The 24,822-nt window shown below is 40.6% G+C and overlaps 1 protein-coding gene across 2 annotated transcripts; it reads right to left on the bottom strand.

Annotated features, from left to right (window-relative positions):
- On the bottom strand, positions 1–5,410 carry LOC111166812 (procathepsin L). Of its 2 annotated transcripts, XM_022558897.3 has the most exons (8): positions 5,309–5,410; positions 4,001–4,137; positions 3,571–3,693; positions 3,328–3,474; positions 3,005–3,229; positions 2,384–2,549; positions 1,388–1,505; positions 1–631 (listed from the first exon to the last, which is right to left on the bottom strand). In XM_022558897.3, exons 2-8 carry the CDS (start codon positions 4,124–4,126, stop codon positions 532–534), a joined length of 1,005 nt encoding a protein of 334 aa, XP_022414605.1. In that variant the 5' UTR covers positions 4,127–4,137; positions 5,309–5,410; the 3' UTR covers positions 1–531. The 2 variants fall into 2 exon arrangements, with proteins under 2 accessions (XP_022414605.1, XP_030615313.1); XM_030759453.2 differs by lacking the exon at positions 4,001–4,137 and having other exon boundaries at positions 5,309–5,375.
- Positions 5,411–24,822: the final 19,412 nt, after the last annotated feature.

Genomic DNA, 24,822 nt, shown 5'->3' with positions numbered 1-24,822 from the left:
TTTACGTGTTGAATTAAAATTTATTGTAAAAGGTAAAGTTTTATGTATCCTTTTAAAAAATGAAAATTCAAAAGTCTTAGAGTTAAGCAATGAGTCTTCAACATTATAAAGCTATTTATAACAGTAATTAAAGTAGTGGTTGGGGCTTCCCTGCTGGCGCAGTGGTTGAGAGTCCCCCTGCCGATGCAGGGGACACGGGTTCATGCCCCAGTCTGGGAAGATCCCACATGCCGCGGAGCGGCTGGGCCCGTGAGCCATGGCTGCTGAGCCTGCGCGTCCGGAGCCTGTAATCCGCAACGGGAGAGGCCACAACAGTGAGAGGCCCGTGTACCACACACACACACACACACACACAAAAAAAAAAGTAGTGGTAACATCTAACCCTTATAAAAATGTCACAGAATTCAAATCACTACTTGGATCCTCAATGGTTCAGTATCTTATCTTATACAATAAGGGTTTGGCCAGTTTTAAGATAAAATTCCTCCAGGTATGCTGTCCTCAAGTCCTCTATTATCACCATCCATCAGCTCACACAATGGGATAGCTGGCTGCTGTGGCAATTCCACAATGGTTGTTCTTGTCTTTGGCCATTTTTATGTAGCCATTCCAGCCCCATTCTGGACCCCAACTGAAAGAAGAACATGTTTTCCATTTTATACAAAGCATCAAGTACACATTACCTTCATTAATAATAATAACAACTAATAATTAAAATAGTGCATAGCATGTATCAGGTACTATTCTAAGTTCTGTTACATATATTTATAAGTATATTGACTCCTGTGGGTCCTTATCTTAACTTTTTAAGATAGGAAACTGAGGCACAACTGACATTCCAATGTAGCAGTCTGTCTCCTCAGGCTCATCTCAGTTAAAGAACTTTAGCTATGAAAATTGATCCTCACAACCCTCAAAGACCTCTGAGAGCTGGGAGTAGAATGCAATGACAGGATATCAAATGATTATCAGAAAGGATGCACAGAGGCCACTGGACTCTTGGACAATCTTTCAGACTTAAAGAATGAGCAGAGGCAGATGTTTCTGCCCACTACTCCTTGTTCAAAAATTAGAGACAGAAAAAGGAAACCAGCCCTCAACTCTACAGGTGCAAAATCCTTTATATGAAACCCCTGGGGCTGGATGTGTTTCTGAATTAAGAAAATTTTCAGAATTTAGAAATGCAATGTTACAAATACATAATAATAACCCCAACAAACTTGCTACAGAATCTTATAATCACATATCAGTATTTCTGTGTTTAAGTGGGAGAAAGACTTCTGGGATTTCAAAATTGAGCTTTTTTGGACCTGGAATCAAATACTGCTTCCAAATAAGGATTCCCTTTTCAATCTAAAATATAAATATAACATTTGGAGTTTTATACCTGTTCTTGACAATCCAAAATTTATTGTTATTTGAATCTGTTCCTTCAAAGCCATAGCCAACCACCAAAACACCATGATCCAGGTCTTTGCTGCTGCAGTCTGAATCATAATAAATACCTGGGAGAGTAAAATTCAATGTTAGGGTGAGGAGTTCCAAGTGACACATGACAGTAACCCAAGCTACCAACCAATTAAGAGAAGTATCTCAAAATTCAGTGAAATGTCATAAACAAATTCCAAATAAGACTTAAATATTTGACCAAAAATAGTAACGGCTGATGAAAAGGAAAAAGAAAAATTTAACTCACTAGAAATCAACAAAATTCAACAAAATCTTAGATATATTTTCTACCTAAAAAATATTTCCAATAATAAGACCTAGTTATCAAGGTTAAGATGATTTAGGCATTCAACTACTAACTACTAATATTAATTAGCATAATCCTTTCTACTCCTTGAATGCCAACTAAGAAAACAGCACAAAACAAAAAAATACTTGGGCTTCCCTAGTGGCGCAGTGGTTGAGAGTCCGCCTGCCGATGCAGGGGATGCAGGTTCCTGGCCCGGTCCGGGAAGATCCCACATGTCGCGGAGCAGCTGGGCCCGTGAGCCATGGCCGCTGAGCCTGCGCGTCTGGAGCCTGTGCTCCGCAACGGGAGAGGCCACAACAGTGAGAGGCCCGCGTACCGCAAAAAAAAAAAAAAAAAACTTGAACCACAGGGTTCTTTACAGATCTAACTACAATAGTAAAAAACTTTTGGAAAAAGGGACCAACAATTGAAGAATAGTTACATAGCCATTTAAAAATATTTATGAAGTTTGTCATCATGAGAAAATGCTTAAAGTATAATGTCAAATGGAAACATCATTGTTATTAAATGCATACACTCAAAATTCTACAGTCCTAGAAAACAGGACTCCATACCAGAGTCAATCATGGTCATATTTTCCACTTTTCCCTGCCTGAATTTCTATAATAAAAGAAAAACACCTACCTGATTTATAGAACTGGAAGGATGTATGGCCTGCATCAATAGCAACAGAGATGGGCCCCACAGTTGCCACTGCCTTCATAAGGGCCTTCTCCCGCTGAGGGATGTCCACGAAGCCAGTGTCATTGACAGCAGAACACTCGGGCTTATACTTACAGCTATTTGTTTCCTTTTAAAGATAAAGGGGAAAGAGACTTGATTATTACCATCCACCTTATGAGGAACATGAACTATAGGACCATAAGACGCAGCAGTTTGCAGCTTAATAATTTCTAAGTCAATTTTGTTATAAAGCAGCCCAACAAAATGCTATTGATTGGTTTGAAATGGAAAAATTAGTAGATATTTCTTCAGTAAGACCACTTAGGTCTACCTGGCCATAAGAAATTTTTCACTATGGAGAAATATGCATTATATGCAGAATGGTGTACATATTCTTCACGTTACATAGAAGTAAGACAAGCTATGTTAACCATCAAATCAGAGACCTATGCAACAGCTGATAATTTATAATGACAGTTCTGACGGTTTACATCTAAAATGTGAATGCTGAATAAGATGTCTGTTATCTCTGAAAGTGTTCAAAAGCAGAGCTGTCATGACAAGATAAGGAGTTCCTTTTACCTTTCCAAGATATGGATAGGATTCCTCTGTGTCCAGGCCTCCATTGTCCTTAACATACTGGAAGGCATTGTCCATTAAGCCACCACTGCAACCCTCATTGCCTTGAGGCCGAGAGCAGTCCACCAGGTTCTGCTCACTCAGTGAGACAAGTTTGCCAGTTTTCCAGAACATCTGTCCTTCAAGGGCGCCAGTGGCACTAAAAGCCCAACAAGAACCACACTGACCCTGAAAATAAAAAAGCCATCAGTTTACAAGACAAAGACCAACAACAGCCCATATACCTAAACATTCTTAAGAAAATCTGAATCTGAATACTGTCATACCTGATTCTTCACAGGAGTTACATAGCCTTTCTTAGTCCAATCCACAGATTTGGGGACTTCAAGAAAGAGAGGTTCATGGAACACTTTCCCCTTTTTGTGCTTCTGGTTTTGAAAGCCATTCATCACCTGCTTAAATTCTTCACTGGTCTTTAAGGAAAAGTAAATAAAATGTTGAAGAAGTTATTTTGCTAAAGTACTGAGAAGAGGAGGCACAAAAAGTTCAGCAACTCATGCCACACTCACCATGTCACCAAAGGCATTCATTGCCATGGTGAAGCCATGTTTCCCTTGGCTGTATTCCTGATTGTGTAAGTCAATCATTTTCATATTCTTCTCCCACACTGCTCTCCTCCATCCTTCTTCATTCTAGATGCAGACATATAACTGGTCATTTTTACTTCTATTTAAAACCCAACCCATGTCCACCAAATGGATTTGCAGACAGAGAAAAAGAAAAACTGTTGTCAGGGATGGCTTTATACTTCTGAGAGCTGTTCTCCAAACTCTGACACAGGAAAATATGCCCATGCTGTGCTCAGAAATAGGTGCCATTAAGTTACTACCTCGATAAAAGCTAAAACAACTACTCCAGAAACTACTCTCCGGCTATAAACTCCAACAGCATGGACCATTGTCTGTGAGGTCCCTCTGGAAATTTTCAGATGTTACCAACCATGCCATACAGTCTCCCATGTGTTGCCTTCCACTGGTACCAGTGTGCATCTAACATTTGATCAAGTTTTGGAGCAGCTGAGGCTATTCCCAAGCAAAGGGCAGTCAGGAAGAGTGAAGGATTCATGTTTCAAAAACCTAGGAAAGAAAAAGAATTAGTATTTGATGAGGCCAATGCTTTAAAAAAGCCATCCTACTTTCTCCTGGATGTTATAGCCACTATGGTGGACTAAGAACATTTAAGTGATCTTCTCAAATATTTACAGAAAGTCTGTGAAAGAAGGCTAAAGATATGGGTGGAGAAAAACAGGTCAAAGACTTAACACAGTGGAGGTATTTGATTCAGCCATCAAAATGAAAAACAGGCTGACAAGTGCTATAGGAATTGAAACAGACTTCACTATGAGTGCAATGATAATTTAGGTTTTGATAAGAAGTTCTGCCACAACTTATGTGTCGGCATCTTAAGGCAACAACTAGGAAACCGTTGGTCCAGGTTATTTACTGAACGTATGGAGGTGACCCAAGAATTTTATTTATCAGGACGCCTGATCCTAAGTAGGGACAGACATGTATCTCAAAGAGTTAGATGGCTGCCTCACACCTTTCTTCTTGGCTAATAAACAGCAGGGGGTGAGATATGACTTCGAATCTCTGCTACCTAAATTGAAACCTTTCTAAAAAGCCTTCCCAGGAGAAGGTGGGCAGGAGTGCACACTGCGCTCCCTACCCTTGTCCTGTGTAGCCCACACCCCCTCCCTCGCCCTCCAGACCGTGCACGCGATCACGTGGCACGACGGCGCCGAGAGCCCCCAGTTCTCGTGCCCGGTCAGGGCCAGACTCTTGGGGCTCAAAGAACCCGTCTGGTTTGAGCCCGCACCCGCGCTGTAGGCGGGGCCAGGCCGGGGACTTGCTGCCCAGCTCCCAGCCCTTCGCACACTCCCGTCGCTTCCAGAGGCTGTTTACGGCGGCGCAGGGAGCGACGGGCCCCTTAGCCCGGAGTTCGGGGGTCACACTGCCGCGACCGACCCGAACTTGTGCCTGCCACCTCCCACAGGCAGACCGGCCTAGGACCTCCCCCGCCCCCCGGGTGGCGTCAGCTCTGCCCTGGGTTTCCCAAATAGCCCTGCCCCCTTCCCCACCTCAGGCTGCCAAAGCTGGAGGGAGCGCCGACCCAGCCTCATCAACTCCCGGCGGGCAGACGCTGTCGTTCCTGCGGGTCGCGCCTGCCCCCTCACCCGAGTCCCTGGATATCTCTCCCTCCAGTCCCCGTCCCTGACCCGCCTCGGCCCCAGACTAGGTCGCTAACCTGCGGCTGCCACAGCTGCGCAGGCGCACTCCACGGACGCACGTAGCTCTCCCCAGGTCTCCGAGGCCGGAGGTTCTGACCGGGTCGTGCCTGACTCTGCCTTTAAAGCCTTGGTTTGCGGCCCGGCCGCCCCTGCCCCCATCGCCTGCCCGCGCCGCGATTGGCTGAGCTGGCCAGTGGGCAGGGCCTCCGGGCGTGAGTACTCTGCGCTCGTGATGCGACTCTGTCCCAACTTGTCCCAGGGAAGGCAGTGCTAACCTCAGTGGGACCGAAGACGAAGAGCTGGGGGCCCCTGGGCAGCGCTGAGGAGGAGTCCGGCGTCTCTGGGGACTTGGATCAACTAATTACCTCGATTGCGCTCGGCCGGTGGTTCACGAAAAAGAAGCAACAGGGAGGCCCAAGCGGATTTTCAGCGTAACCCTGTGCCTCCTTTAGTCCTGGAGTTTTTGGTGAAAGTCTGCGGGAGGGCTGAGAACTGTCTAGTTTAGGGGTTCCCGCTTATTCCACAGCAAAGGTGGGGCGGGCTGGAGGAATGCGGAGCCCTCAGGCAGAGGCGTTACCTCCCGGGCTGAGGGTGGTACCAGCTGAGTTTGAGAAGAATCGGAGCGGAATGGCAGTTCCTCAAAACCCGTGACGCGCTGGTCGCTACCCAAAGCCCAGGAGGGAAAGGGGACGGGCTGGGTGGGTCTCCAGAGAAGGCATGGCATTTTGTAATGCTTCTTTCCCGTCTTCCCGGTCAGGGGTTCTTCTCGCCTCGCAAGCTTTCCTCAAAACCAACAGAAACGAGTTATTTACAGAAAAATTTGTCTTAATTAAAAGAAGAGCGGGTGGGAAAGAGCAGAAACCGCTTTTGCTTCCCCACTCTCTGCATTATGGATCATTAAGTCTTCCTCAATATCCAAAGTGCTTTTCTTCAGATATAAGAAATGTACTTCTAAAAAGAGTAGTTTAATCACATTTAATATCAGGGTTCAGGTTTACATGGTTCGAAGAAATGTTTTAGTGGAGGAAAAAGTAGAGAACTAAAGATTTAAGGAAATTAATTCAGAAACTTTTTAAAAAGTGACTTTAAAAAAATTATATAAGAAACACATTCGTTATAGAAAACATATTTTAGAAAGTAAACACCCCCGTCCCCTCACCTATAACTCCTTTATAGGCATCTCTCTCTCTCTCTCTCTCTCTCTATATATATATATGTATATAAAACAAAAATGGAGTCATAGTGCATGTCGATTTGTAAATTCTTAGTTAAAATTAAATTGGTAACCTTCATAGAAGCACAGACAAATATTTTTAAAAATCAATTTATTAAAAATTTCTATTTTGTGCCCTTTCAAGTAGAATCCCTTTCCTCTCAAACACAACGAGGGGCCAGAATTTCTCAGGTGGTTACAGAAGTACATTGTATTGCATATGGCTGGAGGTGTTTTTTTTCTTTTCTTTTTTTAGAAGTAGTCTTTTTTTTAGAAGTAGTCATCCAGTCAACACAAGTATCATTCACACATGGAAATAAATGAAGACCGCCTACATGGGAGCAATTTGCTATGAGGAGGGAGGCAATTCTTGTCTGGGTGAGGACAAGCTTTATAATGAGAAAACAGAGAAGTTTCCATAAACCCTGATTAGAGGCTGTTATGAGGAAGCTGGGAGAGGAATAACTAGAAATGGAATATCCTTTGTGATTGGTTCGGGGAGAATAGTTGGATTTCTCTGGTTTGTCCTGGAAGTAGAAGCAAAAATAAATTGTTAGTTATTCAGGAAGTCCTGACTGTTGAGGTGGTTGCTGCAGAATTTTCTTTTGGGGGTCAGCGTTCTATTGTCATATAAAGTCTAGCCATTGTCCGTTTGTTTACTCAATCTATCACAAGAAATCTAAGTTATTCTAATATGTGGGTTTTACAGTTGCCCTTGGGTCACAGCTCTTTAAGACTGCAGAGGGTGGAAAAACCTGCTACTTCATGACCATCTGTGACTGGAGGCTGTGTGGCTGGTGCTGCTCCAAAGAGTGGCGTCTCCTTTGTTTCTTGGAATGTTATACAAACACAGTGGAAGGAAAAATGGACTCCTTTTTTAGCAAATATGCTCAAACCCTAAAATTAAATCAAGGAATATCTAAATTCAGGAGAAAGCCATTTAAACAAGAGAGTGGATTATTGCTCCAACTCATGAAATCTACTTATACATTATCTGTTAAATAATAGCATTACAGAGATGTTATTACTAACCATTGTGTTCCTTTTCTTCTATTCCCATTTCTTTGCAAAGTAACTTAGATGAGTGTTAATTATTAAAATGGTCACATTTTAGCCAAGTAACCAAGCCTTAGCTCTGCCTTTGATAAAATGCGTTGGTAGAACTTAACTCTTCCTTTTAAAATGCAGTATCTGCAAAAGTATATTTTTGTGTGCATTTGTCTAGATTTCTTTTGCTCAATAATGAAATAGGATATAAATTCTTTACCCAATCTCTGTAAGTTTTAAACCAAGGGGGAATGAACAAATCTTGTGTTGTGGTATTCAAGACCCTGAGGCCACTTAACACCTCTCCCCAATGTAATAACCCCCTCCAATTTGTTTAACTTCAGTGAGTCACGAATTACTCTTAGAAACATTGTCCAGTCCATTTGTAAAGTGGTTTATTACCATTTATAATTTTATAGAAAAGAGTATGTTTATGATTCCACTTAAGAAATAATTTATTTTTCTAAGCTACTGTAACCTTGCTTTTCCTATAGGGTTAAACAGTCAGCCAATTTTTTAAGTTAGTAAATCAATCTACAAGAATTAATTAAACTCTTACTTTGTGCTCATTGACCACTCCTTGTGAGTTTGTGCATTTACTTAGACACATTCTACATGTAACTTTCCTGGCAACTTTTCTGAAGCTCAGCCTTTCCATTTTAAAATCTGAAATTAACTACGGTAATCTTGATTTTACAGCATATGAGCACAGCCATGATCAATATATTTAAATGAGATTATGGCAAAGCATATTGGTGCAGTAGGTAACATAGGAGCTGAACTTGAGAGATTTTTTTTCCCCACCCCTAAGACTATAAGAGGATCTCTTCCTAAAATCTGAAAAAGTCTTTTCATGAAACAAGGCATATTAGTTTCTTATGGCTGCTGTAACAAATTCTCACAAACTTGGTGGCTTAAAACAACAAGAATTTATTCTCTCACGGTTATGGAGACGAGAAGTCCAAAATCAGCATCACTTGGGCCGAAAACCAGGGGTTGGTAGGGCTGTACTCCCTCCAGAGGCTCTAGGAGAGAACCTGTTCCTCTCCTCTTCCAGCTTCTGGGGCCTCCAGGCACTCCTTGACTTGTGGCTGCATCACTCTCACCTCTGCCTCTGTGGTCACATTGCCTTCTCCTCTTCAGTCTGTGTCAAATTTCCCCGCACCACACTCTTACAAGAACACTTGGGCATTTAGGCCTACCCAGATAATGCAGGGTAATCTCTCCATCTCACAATTCTTAATCATATTTACAAAATCTTTACAATATAGGGTAACATTTACAGGTTCTAAGAATTAAGACCTGATATGTTTGGGGACCATTATTTAGCCTACTGCACATGGTATAAGTAAGAGCCAGCTTCTTGACTGTATTTCAAACTTGTGTTTAACATATCTTTAGGCTGGCTTCACTAGTACAGCTAGGCCCTCTATATGACCTTCCCGCTCTGTAACTTCTTTGCTCATGTGCCTGATTATAGACAACAGCTCCTGCCCTGACTCTCCTGCTAGTGCAATGTTTGACACAGTTTTTTAGGTTCCAGGACTCCCACGCAGCAGCTTTTATTACCTCCCCTTCCCTCCTTACTCTGTCCACAGCCACCTATTCCATGGTCTCTGCATATAAAAGCATTGCTCACCCACTCCTGCCCTGAGATATTTCTGGTTTAGGCTTTGAGCATCTCCCTATTGCAATCAACCCCGTTAATAAAGTCTTTCTTTGCATAAAGTCTTTACTTGCATAAAGTCTTTCCCCTGACACCTGTATCATTATGCGAAGTGGTCAAGACATTTGTGCTGTTAATAGAACTTGCATACATATTCATGAGAGGGGAGGGTATGGGGGGAGCAGTGTTCCACAGGAAAGGATCTCCACCTGTGAGTACCTGGTACTCCTGGTAATTAAAGCATGATTAGAAAAGGTTCCTGCCATAATAATGATGATTCTCATATCTAAATAACACAGGTGCCAGGCAATGTTCTGAGCTTTTTATATGTGCTCCTTCATTTACTGTTCCCAACAACCCTATGACAGTGGTTCTCCAACTTGAGGGTGCATCAGAATCACCTGGGGGTCAGATTGCTGACCTCTATCCCCCGAGTGTCGGAGTCAGTGGGTCTGGGAGGGGGTTCCAGGGTTTGCTTTTCTAACAAGTTCCCAAGTGATACAGATGCTACCAGTGGGGACCCACTTGGAGAACCACTGCCCAAGGAGATGGGTGCTATTGTATGCCCCATTTTACAGATGAAGATGGTCACAGCAGTGAGGTATACAAAATCAAGGGTGGTGCCAGATTCCTCACTAAAGTGAAGAAATAAATGTGCTTCAGGCCAGCAGAGCTTAGAAAAGGAAGCTGAGCTTTGGAGACTTTGCCTTTGTCCCTCACCCCCAGCCCCCATCACTCACTTGGCAAACTGGACTCTGGGGTACCAGAATGAAACATGAGCACTGAGGACATGGTGAGATAGGGAACCAAAGCTCCCCAGGGCCAGGCCCTGGACTTCAATGCCAACGCTGGCTTATCTGGTGTCATGTGAAAGGGGGAAAAGACAGGTGAGCCACACAGAAGGCATACTGCCTGCCCTGGGCTGGGCCTCTTCCCACCCCATCAGCTTCTAGGAGGGTGTTTTGCCTTGTGCTTCCCGGGTGTTTCCTTGTTTGATCATTTCTCAGAGACAAAAGTTCTACATCTTACCTATGATCAAGTCATTGTCAGATTTTTAAGCCTACTTCTGATGACAATGCTTCAGTGATTCATGATTTTGAGAAGCTCAGGTATTAAAAAAGTGAGGTTCATTCATTCACCAATTCTAAAAACACACACATGGAATATTCCTTTTTAAAAAATTGAGGCCACAAAAAGGAAATGGAACCATACCGTTAAGTATCGCCAGTTCCCTATATGATCACCTCAAAAACCAAAACCAGGGAAATTTTTCGATAAAAGCTTTGGTAATTTTACTGAGTTACTGACTCCACTCTGGTGATTTACATATGCTTTTTTCTTGTGTCCTGAGTGTCCACCCCTCCCCCCGTGCCCCCTCCAAAAAAAACCCCAGTGATTGCTACCTCTCTCCCTCGGTTTCATTGTTATCAAATCAGTCCTGTAGCTGTAGTCTCAATCACATCTAAACTTCATCCTTATATCCATAGGATCCACTGAGGAGCCCAGCTTCCACTTTTGAGAACTAACCCACTCCTATGAACATGGAATCTGATCTTTCTTGGAGATCGTTGCTGACATGGCCAGATAAAATAGCACGTAAGAGTTCTGTATAGAACACATAGTTCTGGTTGAAGGAAGCAACAACTGCTTCTTTTAAATGCATTTTTTTTTTAAATGCATTTTTTTATTAACAACATCCCCTGCTCAGATGGTGTTCTCCCACTATAGGAGGAGAAATCAGGCAGATGGCAGAATGCACAGGCTATACCCCCAGTCTTGTAGCCCCACCACACGTTGAATTAGTAAGCTTGCAGTCTGGTTGTTCTGCCTGAGTGTTTCCTTCCCATCATGCCAGGTTTCTTGTCCAGAGAACAAGGATCACACAAGGTGGCCATTCCAAGGCTAATTTGCATCTACACTGTGGATATGGCATGTGTGTTTTCTAAATGCACCCACCCCCATGGGCTTCCCTGGTGGCATAGTGGTTAAGAATCTGCCTGCCGATGCAGGGGACACGGGTTCGAGCCCTGGTCTGGGAAGATCCCACATGCCGCGGAGCAACTAAGCCCATGAGTCACAACTACTGAGCCTGCACTCTAGAGCCACAACTACTGAGCCCATGTGCCACAACTACTGAAGCCCTAGCACCAAGAGCCCATGCTCCACAAGAGAAGCCACCGCGATGAGAGTACCCCTGCTCGCCGCAACTAGAGAGAACCCACGCTCAGCAACGAAGACCCAACGCAGCCAAAAATAAATAAATAAAATTTAAACGCACCCACCTCTCTGCATAGCATCCTACCCCAACACACATTTTCCCAGTTTCTAAATTTCCATGGGCGGGAATTCCCTGTAATTTAACATACAAAATAAGCCTAATTAGTTTAATATTACTCTCTGAGATGGAGAGAAAACAAATATTTTGAGGTATTCCAGGGACCCTTTGGAAAACCTCAAAGTTAGCTAGAGGTGAAACAAATTTCATTTAGAATTTGATCTTTGGGAATGTTGTCAAAAATATCAAAAAATGTTCAAAACACCCGGTCAAATGGGATAGTAGGTCACTGTGAGACAATATGCATTCACTTAACCAAAGTGACAATAAAAGAACTTAAATGTGGTAATACATCACTTAAATGCAAAGAAACTCATGCAATCTATTACCAAAAGCAGTTCAATATTTTAAGAAAACTTTGTCCTTTTAGAGAGGAAATTAAATTCAACTATTGTACCACTTTACCTTTAAAATTCATTTTCTTAATTAATTCAATCTTAGCGAATCCTGACCATGCACAAAAACTTTCTCAGTGTTCCTTTATCCACAAACTTTCCAAAACTTTCAGTATCCATATTATTCTGTCCATATTTTCTTTTCCAGTCAGAAACAACCAGCTCTAGGACAAAATTACCTTCTTTCCCTTAATAAAAAGTATTTCCAATCCTCACACCTTTTTTTTTCCCGATAAAAAAACCTCTTACTTTCCTTGTATACTCAAATATTTCCCTTATTATTTTAGTAGCTTTAGTTACATATATTATACTTCTTAACCTTAAAACCTAATTTATAGCAAAAACCTAGAAGCAAGTAATTGTAAACTGTCATACCAACATTTTCTGATTGGCACTTACAAATATATTTTATAACCTTTAGAAACATACACCTTCTCATAGATTTTCTTTCCTCAATATAGTACAAGACATGTGTCTAATAAACACAAACGTCTTTAGTTTCTCATACTGCAATTAATATTCCAGTATTTTAATTGGAAATGATCTAAATATTCAATGAATTCCCATTATTTAAGTTAATTTAGCATAACTTTAAAGTTTCAAGTTATCAAAATCTGGAGAGACTTTTTATTTTATTTTATTTTATTTTATTAACATCTTTACTGGAGTATAATTGCTTTACAATGTTGTGTTAGTTTCTGCTGTGTAACAAAGTGAATCATTTATGTTTATACATATATCCCCATATCCCCTTCCTTTTGCACCTCCCTCCCACCCTCCCTATCCCACCCCTCTAGGTGGTCACAAAGCACCGAGCTGATCTCCCTGTGCTATGCAGCTGCTTCCCGCTAGCTGTCTATTTTACATTTGGTAGTGTATATATGTCAGTGCTACTCTCTCACTTTGTCCCAGTTTACCCTTCCCTCTCCCCGTGTCTTCAAGTCCATTCTCTACGTCTGTGTTTTTATTCCCGTCCTGCCCCTAGGTTCATCAGAACTTTCCTTTTTTTAGATTCCATATATATGTGTTAGCATGCAGTATTTGTTTTTCTCTTTCTGACTTACTTCACTCTGTATGACAGACTCTAGTTTCAACCACCTCACTACAAATAACTCAACTTTGTTTCTTTTTATGGCTGAGTAATATTACATTTTATATATGTATATATTTGCCACATATTCTTTATCCATTCGTCTGTTGATGGACACTTAGGTTGCTTCCATGCCCTGGCTATTGTAAATAGTGCTGCAGTGAACATTGGGGTGCATGTGTCTTTTTGAATTATGGTTTTCTCAGGGTATATGCCCAGTAGTGGGATTGCTGGGTCATATGGTAGTTCTATTTTTAGTTTTTTAAGGACCTTCCATACTGTTCTCCATAGTGGCTGTATCAATTTACATTCCCACCAACAGTGCAAGAGGGTTCCCTTTTCTCCACACCCTCTCCAGCATTTATTGTTTGTAGATTTTTTGATAATGCCCATTCTGCCTGGTGTGAGATGATACCTCATCGTGGTTTTGATTTGCATTTTTCTAATGATTAGTGATGTTGAGCATCCTTTCATGTGTTTGTTGGCAAACTGTATATCTTCCTTGGAGAAATGTCTATTTAGGTCTTCTGCCCATTTTTGGATTGGGTTGTTTGTTTTTTTGTTATTGAGCTGCATGAGCTACTTGTATATTTTGGAGATTAATCCTTTGTCAGTTGCTTCATTTGCAAATATTTTCTCCCATTCTGAGTGTTGTCTTTTTGTCTCGTTTATGGTTTCCTTTGCTGTGCAAAAGCTTTGAAGTTTCTTTAGGTCCCATCTGTTTATTTTTGTTTTTATTTCCATTTTTGAGAGACTATTTTAGATAGACATCCCCGAAACACCATTATTCCTAAAGTTTACATAGAAGCTCTTATCTCATTTACCTCTACTTTATTTACTTAAAATTTCATCATATCATTACTTTTTGTTGACAAACTTTGTAACAGGAATAAGGTCTTTCTTATTTTATTTCTAGTAAATCTAGGTACAATAAAAGTATTTAATGTAGATGACTCTAAATATATGTCTGTATTAACTAAACCAACAAGCTTAAACTAACTTTAATACTCTGGTATTAATTCAATACTAAATATTTCCCAGCTCACATGAACCTTAAATTCATTCTGGCCAGTTTCTTTTCTATTTCTGAGTATCTAAATAAGCACTTAATTTCCTTTAAGACAATTAAATAGAACTCTTTTATAAATTAATTCTGGCAATACCACACACCTACAACACATATATTCAGATATGCACAAACACACAGACACAGAGACCTCATAGTTCCCATTCCAAAATCTCAGCCATGAAACAGGTACAATAATAAAAACACATCAGTTACAAAAGAGGTTGGATTCAAGTTGGGTCTCTGTCAGATGAACAAGTCAAGGTCACTTGTCTAGATGGCTAATATTTATGGAGAAGACACTTAAGATATCTATTTGTCCGTGACAAGTCAAGTTCCAAATTACCTACCCACTTTCCTGAAATTTGCATTTTAAAAAGATGGCAGGGATAAGCCTTCCTGGAAAAGATCAGGTAGAGCATTTACATCTCAAAGGCATAGGAGGAGAAAGGCAAGTTCCTCCTCTCTTGACTTTGTTCCCTTAAGGCTAGAATTTTTTTTTCAATACTTACAAGCCTTTTGAGATAAATAGGGGAGGTTTGGGGAGTGGTAAAAGGATTGGTGGGCTTTGAATTATTTCTGGAACCACACCTCTAATCCTATAAAGAACAGTTGGTTTTTCCTCAAAGAATAGGGTGGCCACCTCAATGATATCAAAGGACTGACATACAAATTTACCTATGTTGGAATGTTTTACTTTCCCTCATTTTGTTTAGGGGAGAAGCCTCCCCTTCAAAGAAAATTCCTATCAGGCTCTGAATATCAGCCATAGTCAGTTTAGTCAGAGTAGTGGTCTCTCATCTTGATAATCCATTTATAAACAGTTTTGAGGATTCTCCCTGGGTTTAAGAAATTTTTAAACTATGGCCCTCAGTTCAGCCTTTGCTCTGAAGAGGCTTGCCTACAGCCTCAGGTAGTTCCATTTCTAAATGTAACCCTTTTATAGTGTGTTACTAGAATGAGTACTGAAATAAAGAGGGATAGATGGGAGGAGTAGCTAAAGTTTTAGGTACCTTTTATATCATTAATCTTTCATTAGCCTTCTACAACAAATCTTTCAATGAGGCTGTTTTAGAATTTTGAAACCTTTTGGGGCTTCTGTGTACCAATTCAAATAGGTGCAATAGTTTAAAATGAGAGCTCTCAAATTTTGCTCTTCTAAATGTTAATTTAGAAGTTTCTAAAATTCAAAGGATCCAAGCAGCTAACCCTACAAATATTTTCTTCTGCTAATCTAACTTTAGAAAGTCGAAAAACTCTTACCACTGTTGTTTCCAGTAGACCCTGTAGGCACAGATCCAGAAGACTGCTGGCCTTAGTTGCATGTTTAGAATTCAGTTTGGGAGTGCCAAAAGAGCCCCATTTCAGGGCTCAATTTCTTTTAGTTCTCAGTTAAGTACATGCAAGTATACATAAACCAAACCAAGCTGGTACTCCCATAGGTGGCTGTCCATCTGGGAGCTGTTTGGCCTTTGAGGCACAATTTCCCATTATTAACTTGGAACACTAATTCAGATATGAGATATGATCCGAACAGCTTCCTGAGGACAGCATGGCAGATGGAATGTGTGCTGCTTCTGAGTCTAGCTCCCCAAGGAGTTACGTTTGGGTCGGTTTGACTCTCTTACATGTCTTGGTTTCTTCATGGGACAGTCTAAAATCACGTTGGGTGCTCACGAGAGCTAGGTACCAGCCTCTGTAGCACCCCCACTGGATGAGCAGTATTTACTTAATGATTATAGTGGGTTTCCCTTATTCTTCAGAGCTACATAATTCAGTCTCTCATTTCACTAGCAAAAGCTTTGTTCAGACCATATATCAACTCATTTAAGAAAAAATTTAAGGGGCTTTCCTGGTGGTGCAGTGGTTAAGAATCTGCCTGCCAATGCAGGGGACACGGGTTTGAACCCTGGTCTGAGAAGATCCCACATGCCGGGGAGCAACTAAGCCCATGTGCCACAACTACTGAGCCTGCGTGCCACGACTAATGAAGCCTGCACACCTAGAGCCTGTGCTCCGCAACAAGAGAAGCTACTGCAATGAGAAGCCCACGCACTGCAACCAAGAGTAGCCCCCACTTGCCGCAACTAGAGAAAGCCCGTGTGCAGCAATGAAGACCCAACGCAGCCAAAAATAAATGAAATAAAATAATAATAAAAAAATTGAACTGTAGGGAAAATAAACTATTTTGAAAAAGTTTAAGCCAAATTGAACAAAAACCCAGCCACCTATGTTTCCCTGGGCCTCTTGCCCAGACCCCCTAGATCCTGCCTAGGAAATGCACTGGTGCCCAAGTCTTAAGTGAAACAGCTTAAATAAAATTTTCAGGATCATCACTTGAACAAAGAGATCTGGATATCAGGAGAACTCACCAGAACACCTGAGGAGTTCCAAGCAGCCAGTGGGGTTCAGTGGGCCAATACTTGGTACAGAGCACAGGTTCTGGGTAGACTCCAGGTGTCCTTTGGTAGGTGTGTCTTTCATATCCTGCCAGCTGCATCATGCAGGTCAATGAAAAATTACTTAGTTGATCTAAGAAAGATGGAAAATTTTGCTTGAGCTAAATTGAGGATTATAACCTGGGAACAGCTTCTCAGAAAGCTCTGAGAACTGTTCCACCTGTTAGAAGTCAAAACACAGTTATATAAACTTTTTGAGACAGAGGGCTGTACATTAGATGACGTATTATTGACAATTTACACAATCCAGATCTGCAAGAACAAAGTGATGGGCCATCATGATCCCTTACAAGATCAAGAAGGAATGTTATCATTTAAGGAGCTGGCTTGTTGGTACTCGAGAATGTTGTTCTTTGTGGTTAAGCAGGTATTTCTGCCCGAGGGGGAGGTTTGGTTGATGCATAATGCAGATACACAATGCACAGTAGAAGGGAGAGAGAAGGCCAAAGGGCAGAGAAAATTTTCCATGTTTAAATTTTTCTTGCCTTGCCATAAAATATGGATTTTATTTTATAATGGAAAAGTGCTAAATTCAATAACTTGAGATGTTTGTTTTTTCTTTAATTAGCAGAAATCTTTTGGTGTTCAACTACCTGATTTGTTTTTGAAAAACGCCTATATATCCTGGTTCCTCCCTTACTTCTTTGGAATAGTCCTCAGAGCTATATGAGAGGCTATCTCCTGGGCTTAACTCCTCAGTATGTCTGTCAAATAAAACATAATTCTCCACTTTTAGGTTGTACATTTTTAAAGTCAACACATATAAAAAATTAAATCAAGTTTCAGGGCTTTAGATAAACCAGAAGGAAAAAAAAAGAAGAAGAAAAAAACCCATTTCAGATAATGCTTCAGCATCATCCCACCCACCCATCAGTTCTGGGCATTACCTGTCAGCTGTAAGGTTAACCCTGTAAATGCTAAACTTGTTGCTGGAGATTTGAGTAAATTTACAATGAAAGGAAAAATAATTTTAAAAATGACTTTATGATTTATGCTATGAGAGAAAACTTATGTAAAATATTCTATGTTTAAGTTCATAATTTCAGAAATAATTTTCTGATTAGGAAAGCCAAAAAAACCCAAAAAAGCAAAACCCTAAGATGTTATATAACTTTCTTTTTGCTGCTGGTGGGTGGATTGAAATGTAAAGTCTTTGAGTATTAAAAAAAAGATAGGTTTCTATAAGTGAAGACATTTACTTTATTTTTAATTTTTTGACTAGAGTTTTATTTATTTTTATTTCATTTTTATAATTTTATTTTTTTATTGGCATATAGTAAATTAGTATGTTGTGTCAGTTTCTGCTGTACAACAAAGTGAATCAGGTGTATGTATACATATATCCCCTCCCTCTTGGATTTTCTTCCCACCCCCACCCATCCCACCCATCTAGGTCATCACAGAGCACCTAGCTGAGCTTCCTGTGCTTTATAGCAGGTTCCCACTAGCTATATAGTTTACACATGGTAGTATATATATATCAATCCTAATCTCACAATTCGCCCCACCCTCCCCTTCCCCCACTGTGTCCACGTGTCCATTCTCTACATCTGCGTCTCTATTCCTGCTCTACAAATAGGTTCTTCAGTACCATTTTTCTAGATTCCACATATATGTGTTAATACATGATATTTGTTGTTTCTTTCTGACATATTTTACTCTGCATGACAGACTCTAGGTCCATCCACATCTCTACAAATGACCCATTTTTGTTCCTTCTTGTGGCTGAGTAATATTCCATTGTATATATGTACCACATTTCTTTACAGTTTTGTCTGTCAATAGACATTTAAGTTATTTCCATGACCTGGCTATTGTAAATAGTGCTGCAATGAATACTGGGTTACATGTGTCTTTTTGAATTATGGTTTTCTCAGGGTATATGCCCAGTAGTGGGATGGCTGGGTCGTATGGTAGTTCTATTTTTAGTTTTTTAAGGAACCTCCATACTGTTCTCCATAGTGGCTGTATCAATTTACATTCCCAACAACAATGTAAGAGGGTTCCCTTTTCTCCACACCCTCTCCAGCCTTTATTGTTTATAGATTTTTGATGATGGCCATTCTGACCCGTGTGAGGTGATACCTCATTGTAATTTTGATTTGCATTTCTCTAATAATTAGTGATGATGAGCATATTTTCATGTGCCTCTTGCCCATCTCTATGTCTTGTTTGGAGAAATGCCCATTTTTTGAATGGGTTGTTTGTTTTTTTGAAATTGAGCTGCTGTTTATGTATTTTGGAGATTAATCCCTTGAGGCTTGCTTTATTTGCAAATATTTTCTCCCATTCTGAGGGTTGTCTTTTCGTTTTGCTTATGGTTTCCTTTGCTGTGCAAAAGATTTTAAGTTTAATTAGGTCCGATTTGTTTATTTTTGTTTTTATTTTCATTACTCTAGGAGGTGGGTCAAAAAAGATCTTGCTGCAATTTATGTCGGAGAGTGTTCTGCCTATGTTTTCCTCTAAGAGTTTTATAGTGTCTCGCCTTACCTTTAGGTCTTTCATCCATTTTGAGTTTATTTTTATGTATGGTGTTAGTTAGCATTCTAATGCCATTCTTTTACATGTAGCTGTCCAGTTTTCCCAGCACAATTTATTGAAGAGGCTGTCTTTTCTCCATTGTATATCCTTGCCTTCTTTGTCATAGATTAGGTGACCATAGGTGCATGGGTTAATCTCTGAGCTTTCTATCCTGTACCATTGCTCTGTATTTCTGGTTTTGTGCCAGTACCATACTGTCTTGATTACTGTTGCTTTGTAGTATAGTTTGAAGTTGGGGAGCCTGATTCCTACAGCTCCATTTTTCTTTCTTAAGATTGCCTTGGCTATTCAGGGTCTTTTGTGTTTCCATACAAATTGTAAATTTTTTTGTTCTAATTCTGTGAAGAATGCCATTGGTAATTTGACAGGGATTGCATTGAATCTGTAGATTGCTTTGGGTAGTATAGTCATTTTCACAATATTGATTCTCCAGTCCAAGAACATGGTATGTTTCTCCATCTGTTTGTGTCATCTTTGATTTCTTTCATCAGTGTTTTATAGTTTTCTGAGTGCAGAAATTTTCCCTCCTTAGGTAGGATTATTCCTAGATATTTTATTCTTTTTGTTGTGATGGTAAATGGGATTGTTTCCTTAATTTCCCTTTGTGATGTTTCCTTGTTAGTGTATACAAATGCAAGTGATTTCTGTACATTAATTTTGCATCCTACAACTTTACCAAATTCATTGACTAGCTCTAGTAGTTTTCTGGTGGCATCTTTAGGATTTTCTGTGTATAGTATCATGTCATCTGCAAACAGTGACAGTTTTACTTCTTTTCCAATTTAGATTCATTTATTTCTTTTTCCTCTCTGATTGCTGTGGCTAGGACTTCCAAAACTGTTGAACAAGAGTGGCAAGAGAGGACATCCTTGTATTGTTCCTGATCTTAGTGGAAATGCTTTCAGTTTTTCACCATTGAGAATGATCTTTGCTGTGGATTTGTTGTATATGGCCTTTATAATGTTGAGATAGGATCCCTCTATGAGCATTTTTTGGAGAGTTTTTGTTGTGAATGGATGTTGAATTTTGTCAAAAGTTTCTTCTGCATCTACTGAGATGATCATATAGTTTTTATTCTTTAATTTGTTAATATGGTGTATCACATTGTTTGATTTGTATATATTGAAGAAGCCCTGCATTCCTGGGATAAATCCCACTTGGTCATGGTGCATGATACTTTTAATGTTTTGTTGGATTCTCTTTGCTAGTATTTTGTTGAGGATTTTTGTGTCTATGTTCATCAGTGATACTGGTCTGTAATTTTCTTTTTTGTGATATCTTTTTCTGGTTTCGGTATCTGGGTGAAGGTGGACTCATGGAACATATTTGGGAGTGTTTCTCCCTCTGCAATTTTTTGGAAGAGTTTGTGAAGGATAGGTGTTAGCTCTTCACTAAATGTTTGATAGAATTCACCTGTGAAGCCACCTGGTCCTGGACTTTTGTTTGTTGGAAGATTGTTTTTTTGAATCAGATTTCTGCCTTAAGTGACCCACTCCCTAGTCTTTTATTTAATTATTAATTTTATCAATTTTATTTATTTATTTTGGTTGTGCTGGGTCTTGGGAGCAGCTCACTGGCTCCTTAGTTGCGACACTTGTGCTCCTTAGTTGTGACATGTGTTTGCCTTAGTTGTAGGGCCCTTTAGTTGCAGCCTGTGGGTTCCTTAGTTGTGGCATGCGAACTCTTTAGTTGCAGCATGCATGTGTGATCTAGTTCCCTGACCAGGGATTGCTAGGACCCGAGTGAGTGGAGGAAATGCTAGCCATGTCCCCCCCAATCTATGATCCCCAAGGGTTCATCCCCATTCCCCTCTACTCTTCCTCCCCCACTCTCTCCCACACCCCCAGGACCCACATGGCCAGAGGGGTCCTCGGAGGGCAGAGGACCAGGCCCAGGACCCCAGCACGATCCCCCGGACTGAATGGGTGAAGGAAACACTAGCCACATTCCCCTCCAATCCTCCAAACCCCCGAGGGTCTCTCCCCATTCCCGTTGATCCCCTCACAGTTAGTGGGCCTCTCCAGGTGTGGGAACATCTCCTCTCCATACAGCCACCCCTCAGGGGCCCTAGTCCCAACCTGCCTCCACTTTTCCTCCCCCCTCACTCCCCCCCACATCCTACCTGGTGCCTCAGGGGTTCCTCCGATCCCCTTGGGTGTTGAGGTCCCCCAGTGGCATCTGGTGGATGCCCTAGTTGTGAGGAGACGCAAACTCCTCGTCTTCCTACTCTGCCATCTTGACTCTGCCCATGACATTTGCCTCAAATTTTACCTATCAGTGCCTTTGAAAAAAGTGAAACAATATGAAATAATAGGTAATCTCTAAGTAGACACTTCGGGAATTTTAAAAAGCAATTTAATTATTAATGAGTTCTTGTAAAATCAGACCTGTGATAGAGGCTGTTAATTTTCTGGCTTCTGTGCATATTTTTGAATGGGTCAACTTGGACTCTAAGAATAACAAGATTAACAGGATTTAGGAAAGCCTGGCTTGTCACTTGGACTTAGAACACTGTTACTGGCTGTGCAGGGCCAAAGCCAGTGTTTTTTTCCTGGAATTCTGCCTCACTGATTTTAATTGCCTGAACCTGACTCTAAGCTGAAACCTGATACTATCTGCTATGTGCTATTTCAGCCACAGCACAAAGTCTGGTGGACTAAAGCAGACAAAACTCAGACCGTGTTATCACTGTAGCTTCAGCACACGCCTCTGTGGGGCCACAGACTCTGAAAACATCATGGACGCTGGCTGGGCTGCCTGGGTCACACACAAATGTCCACATGACAGAGCTTGTTCTCTAATGGACCATCTGAAATCAGGCTGTATTACCAACACACAAAATAATTGCATTCCTAAGCTGTGATTTTTGCCTCAAACTACAAGTCTGGGGAAGACTGTGAATTCTCTGCCCACTCCTGGCTGAGTGGACTCTTGACCTCCTCTCAGGGGTGACTCACTGTTGTTGATGATTATATTTGCCTTTCTGGATTAGTTGCAGTTTGCAGCAAGAGACTGATAAACTGACCCAACTTTCCTTGTCCTTCTCCTGGTATACATACTTAGTAAAGCAAGTTGATCATCAAGTGCAGCTACCCCCAAAAGGGATTAATTTTTTCTAGGTGCAGGTCGTGAAAACCTACTTATAAATTTTTTTAAAATTCAAGATTTTCTCTTGACTCATTCCTGAACATAACATGTCTTTCTAGTTAAGCTGTATAAAAGTGTTTTTCGATGAAAATACTTTTATTCCTCTTGCATACAGCTCTTCCTGGTGAAATGTCTGGATAAGAGCAGGGAATGGTTTAAAAAATGTAAAGTTATAATGATTAAAAAGGACACACTGATTTTGCAACAGTGATAGAGAAAACAAAACCCCAGTAGTATCTGGAAGGCATGGAGGGATTGGGGTCTCAGGGAGAGGCGCATTAATGATCTTTGGTTTTCAAAACCATTCCAGGAAACCTTCCCCTCTTCCAGAAGGAAAACTCCTCCTGTGTACTTTCCAAGCTGCTGAGAAAGTTCTGAATTCAGAGCAACTACTGAAGCTTGATCACTCACAGCAGTGCTGGCAATGGGACAGTGTGGGTGGCCTCAACTCCTCACTTTTCATGCAAAACATATACAAAACTGGAAGCCACTGTCTCCTAGCAGTCCCTCTAAAACCAAGGGCTCACACTAAAATTTTCCACCTGAGCTAGAAATCCCAGGGCTGGGCACCGAGTCAGATTTCTGTTAACCTGTGGGACTTACTGTGTGTTCTGCTTGGGGTGCAGTAATAGTTGAACGGTACCCTTAGGGATTGTACTATTTTTACACGTCCCCTGATGGTTTTGACAGTGTCTCAGCTGGAAGGCATTCAGGTCAACTTCAGTTTATTGGCCAGGGTTATTCTGTGCTTTAAGTGATGCCTTAGGCCACATAAAAAAGATTCCTACAGGGCTTCCCTGGTGGTGCAGTGGTTGAGAGTCCGCCTGCCGATGCAGGGGACACGGGTTCGTGCCCCAGTCCGGGAAGATCCCACAGGCCGCAGAGCGGCTAGGCCCATGAGCCATGGCCGCTGAGCCTGTGTGTCCGGAGCCTGTGCTCTGCAACGGGAGAGGCCACAACAGTGAGAGGCCCGTGTACCGCCAAAAAAAAAATTAATTAATTAAAAAGAAAAATTAAAAAAAAATAAAGATTACTCTACCCAGCAAGGATCTCATTCAGATTTGATGGAGAAATTAAAACCTTTACAGACAAGCAAAAGCTGAGAGAGTTCAGCACCACCAAACCAGCTTTACAACAAATGCTAAAGGAACTTCTCTAGGCAAGAAACACAAGAAAAGGAAAAGACTTACAATAATGAACCCAAAACAATTAAGAAAATGGGAATAGGAACATACATATCGATAATTACCTTAAGTGTAAATGGACTAAACGCTCCCACCAAAAGACACAGATTGGCTGAATGGATACAAAAACAAGACCCATATATATACTATTTACAAGAGACCCACTTCAGACCTAGGGACACATACAGACTGAAAGTGAGGGGATGGAAAAAGATATTCCATGCAAATGGAAACCAAAAGAAAGATGGAGTAGCAATTCTCATATCAGACAAAATAGACTTTAAAATAAAGACTATTACAAGAGACAAAGAAGGACACTACATAATGATCAAGGGATCGATCCAAGAAGAAGATAAAACAATTGTAAATATTTATGCACCCAACGTAGGAGCACCTCAATACATAAGGCAAATACTAACAGCCATAAAAGGGGAAATCGACAGTAACATATTCATAGTAGGGGATTTTAAAACCCCACTTTCACCAATGGACAGATCATCCAAAATGAAAATAAATAAAGAAACACAAGCTTTAAATGATACATTAAACAATATGGGCTTAATTGATATTTAGAGGACATTCCATCCAAAAACAACAGAATACACATTTTTCTCAAGTGCTCATGGAATATTCTCCAGGATAGATAATATCTTGGGTCACAAATCAAGCCTTGATAAATTTAAGAAAATTGAAATTGTATCAAGTATCTTTTCCGACCACAACGCTATGAGACTAGATATCAATCACAGGAAAAGATCTGTGAAAAATACAAACACATGGAGGCTAAAAAATACACTACTTAATAACCAAGTGATCTCTGAAGAAATCAAAGAGGAAATCAAAAAATACCTAGAAACAAATGACAATGGAGACACGACCCAAAACCTATGGGATGTAGGAAAAGCAGTTCTAAGAGGGAAGTTTATAGCAATACAATCCTACCTTAAGAAACAGGAAACATCTCAAATAAACAAGCTAACCTTGCACCTAAAGCAATTAGAGAAAGAAGAACAAAAAAACCCCTGAAAGGTAGCAGAAGGAAAGAAATCATAAAGATCAGATCAGAAATAAATGAAAAGGAAATGAAGGAAATGATGGCAAATATCAATAAAATTAAAAGGTGGTTCTCTAAGAAGATAAACAAAATTGATAAACCATTAGCCAGACTCATCAAGAAAAAAAGGGAGAAGACTCAAATCAACAGAATTAGAAATGAAAAAGGAGAAGTAACAACTGACACTGCAGAAATACAAAAGATCATGAGAGATTTCTACAAGCAACTCTATGCCAATAAAATGACAACCTGGAAGAAATGGACAAATTCTTAGAAATGCACAACCTGCCAAAACTGAACCAGGAAGAAATAGAATATATGAACAGACCAATCA

The sequence above is a fragment of the Delphinapterus leucas genome, chromosome 6, assembly GCF_059928025.1.
Source record: "Delphinapterus leucas isolate spDelLeu-1000000601 "Yukka" chromosome 6, BTC_Dleu_Yukka2, whole genome shotgun sequence".
Taxonomy (NCBI): Eukaryota; Metazoa; Chordata; class Mammalia; order Artiodactyla; family Monodontidae; genus Delphinapterus; species Delphinapterus leucas.
This window is presented reverse-complemented; position numbering and strand designations above follow the sequence as displayed.

Excerpts from the sequence above, each read along its gene's own strand:
- LOC111166812 (XM_022558897.3), bottom strand. The coding sequence starts at position 4,126 with ATGAATCCTTCACTCTTCCTGACTGCCCTTTGCTTGGGAATAGCCTCA. Across the intron at positions 3,475-3,570 it reads TGAATGCCTTTGGTGACATG|ACCAGTGAAGAATTTAAGCA; the intron begins GTGAGTGTGGCA and ends TTTTCCTTAAAG. Across the intron at positions 2,550-3,004 it reads CCTATCCATATCTTGGAAAG|GAAACAAATAGCTGTAAGTA; the intron begins GTAAAAGGAACT and ends TATCTTTAAAAG.